Source organism: Montipora capricornis, chromosome 2, assembly GCF_036669925.1.
Source record: "Montipora capricornis isolate CH-2021 chromosome 2, ASM3666992v2, whole genome shotgun sequence".
Taxonomy (NCBI): domain Eukaryota; kingdom Metazoa; phylum Cnidaria; class Anthozoa; order Scleractinia; family Acroporidae; genus Montipora; species Montipora capricornis.
In genome coordinates, this window is record NC_090884.1 from 22,508,035 (window position 1) to 22,510,534 (window position 2,500).

At 35.0% G+C, this 2,500-nt stretch overlaps 1 protein-coding gene across 3 annotated transcripts in view; it reads left to right on the forward strand.

The window, feature by feature from the left end:
- LOC138039107 (U3 small nucleolar RNA-associated protein 15 homolog) overlaps nt 1–2,500 on the forward strand; it is a 34,123-nt gene that overhangs the window by 15,711 nt on the left and 15,912 nt on the right. For all 3 annotated transcript variants that reach the window (XM_068885285.1, XM_068885288.1, XM_068885286.1), the window contains exons 9-10: nt 1,240–1,324; nt 2,259–2,417. In XM_068885285.1, coding sequence (XP_068741386.1) covers nt 1,240–1,324; nt 2,259–2,417 — 244 coding nt within the window. The remainder of the gene's footprint in view (nt 1–1,239; nt 1,325–2,258; nt 2,418–2,500) is intronic.

Genomic DNA, 2,500 nt, shown 5'->3' on the forward strand with positions numbered 1-2,500 from the left:
ACAAAATAATTTTCATTTTAATTTGTTTTTGTCCAGAACTCCACTTCTTCTCAATTTTTTTACTAGCCCCAATGGTTGGTGAAAGCTCAAAATCTACTAGCTAAAACTGAATTTCACTAGCCTGTGGATAGTTGGCTACCGTTAGTCTCGAGCCCTGTACCTTAATATTATAATTATAATAATTATATTTAAATCTTAGGCATTTGACTCGATCTTTGTCCAGCTCAAGTGATGGATATTTTGACAATCTTGTTCATTTACATGACTGTGTCAGGAATTTATCACTGATGTCCATAAATGCAAGTTAATTAGATACAAGCCCAATTTTGATATTCAATGCAAAGTGTCCCTTTAAGTGTAAGCATTTGCTACCTATTTCTAACAATAAGGTTAGGGTGAGGCTTAGCTTTATTTTTAGGTCAGGGTGAATGCAGCAGTTTATCCTTACTTGAGGAGAAGCACTTTGTGATGTGAATGGTCTGTATGAGACATTCATGAGTGATGTTGAAGTTCGTGAAAAGAGCAAGTGGACACTTTGTGACCCTTATTGAAATATAATTATGTGCATCTAATTTTACTTGCATTTCTGGACTTAGACTGCTTTCCCATTCCCATAATGCAATACCTTTACATAAAAACAGTACAAGTTATTAATTTACTCTTCAGACTATATCATGATTCATTGAAATGGAAATCCATTGCTTTAATGCAAATAACCCCCCAAAATGCGAAAATAGCAAATATCTGGAATTTATAAACTTAAAGAGATGGTTGGAAATTTGAACTTATAGTTTACAATGTAGCCTTCGTAGTGTAAAAATATGGATCTGTTTGATTGAAGATACAGGACCTGGTGTAAGAAGCATGTATAGGGGCTCTCACACTTAATCTAACTGTTGCAACAGGTTGAAGATACACAAAAGCCTACTTCAGTTAAATAGCCAGGTGATCTTTTGACGAAATACCCTGTCATGGGGGCACATTTTCCAAGAGGGTACATGTACATGTGGGAGATGTATATCATGGTGTAATGGCAGGTTTAGAAGTTGGGACTAAACAGTTTTGAGGTTATGTGTTTTTGGAGTAATTCCCTTGTCGCAGAATTTTAAAACCTGTTAATCTATCTATCTACAGTACCAACTGATTGTTTATCATTAGAAATCAGCAGTTAACTAGACAATGTTAAGTACAGTAATTTTTTTGTCTTTGCTAATTTCATACTCTACGTGTTTTATGCAGGCATGTTAAAATTTATGATGTTCAAGATTATACAGTTGTTCATAGTATTGACTATCCTGCACCAATTCTTAGTCTTGGGATCTCTGTAAGTCTAATAATTATATTTTTTTGTTTCTCATTTTAATTTAATTTAAGGTTTTGTGTTATGGCTTTGTTGCCAAACAAACTTGCTATGGACAACTGTCAACTGATGTCATCAAGTCCTGTTAATTTGAAACACTGTAGATTAGATAATAGATGGTTTTTATGTCACTCCATTTGCTGTTGTAAACAGAAGCATACTCAAATGGATGCAACATTTGCAAAAACAAAATAACTGTTTTTAGCTATGGAAATTTTCTTTGCGCATAACACACCTTTTGTTTATGCAGGTCGTCCCCTTTGTAATGACGTGGTGAAACTCTGCTCCACAAACTCTGGTCTTAAAGTTTCTCTTATTTAACAATTATTATTTGCCTCAGGCTCAGTGATTATCAGTGAATATTCACCGATAATCGCTTCGCCTGAGGCAAATAATTGTTTTAGTATAAATACACAGGTGATTATTTCAAAAAAGAGAAAAAAAGAACATTTCAACGTGAAATCATCTTCACTTACAGTGGCAAAACGACTACTGTCAGCCATTTTGTCCGTTGAGGTGATTAACAGCTGATAATCCGAGATAGTGAGCCAATGAGAGCGTGCGATTTTGTATAATCACCTGTGTATTTATACTAAATCTCAATAATTGGTTTTGTTGCTCTTATAAGGAACTTTCATGTATCTGGATTGCTCTGTTGGTGTCTTTTGTGCTTCCGTCACCCAGATGGTTTGTCTGCTTAGGGCATAGTGCAAACAAATCCACACAGCAGCTTACAGATAACTGGATCAGGAAAACAAACCAGTATTAATTACATTTCTGCGAACAATCTCGAAACTGCACTGTTTACATTTACAATCGACTGTTGTACTAGCATAATAATTATCAAAATTAGTAAGACGTCAAGCTTGTTTCGTTAATTATTTTGCCTTTGCCTTAGCCTGATGATACACACCTTGTTGCTGGAATGTCCAATGGATTCCTCTCCATTAAGTATTGTTTGAAACAAGATTCTAAAGGAGACATTCCAACATCCAGAAAGCTAACAGCAGGAACTTACCGTTACTTTGTTCAAGGCAAAAGTTCTAAGCCAATGGAGGTACGTTGTTACCTTTTAATGCATGTTTAATTTTATGTGACTGCTCCTGAACAAGAGTTGAATCTATGACTTTTTGATTTCCA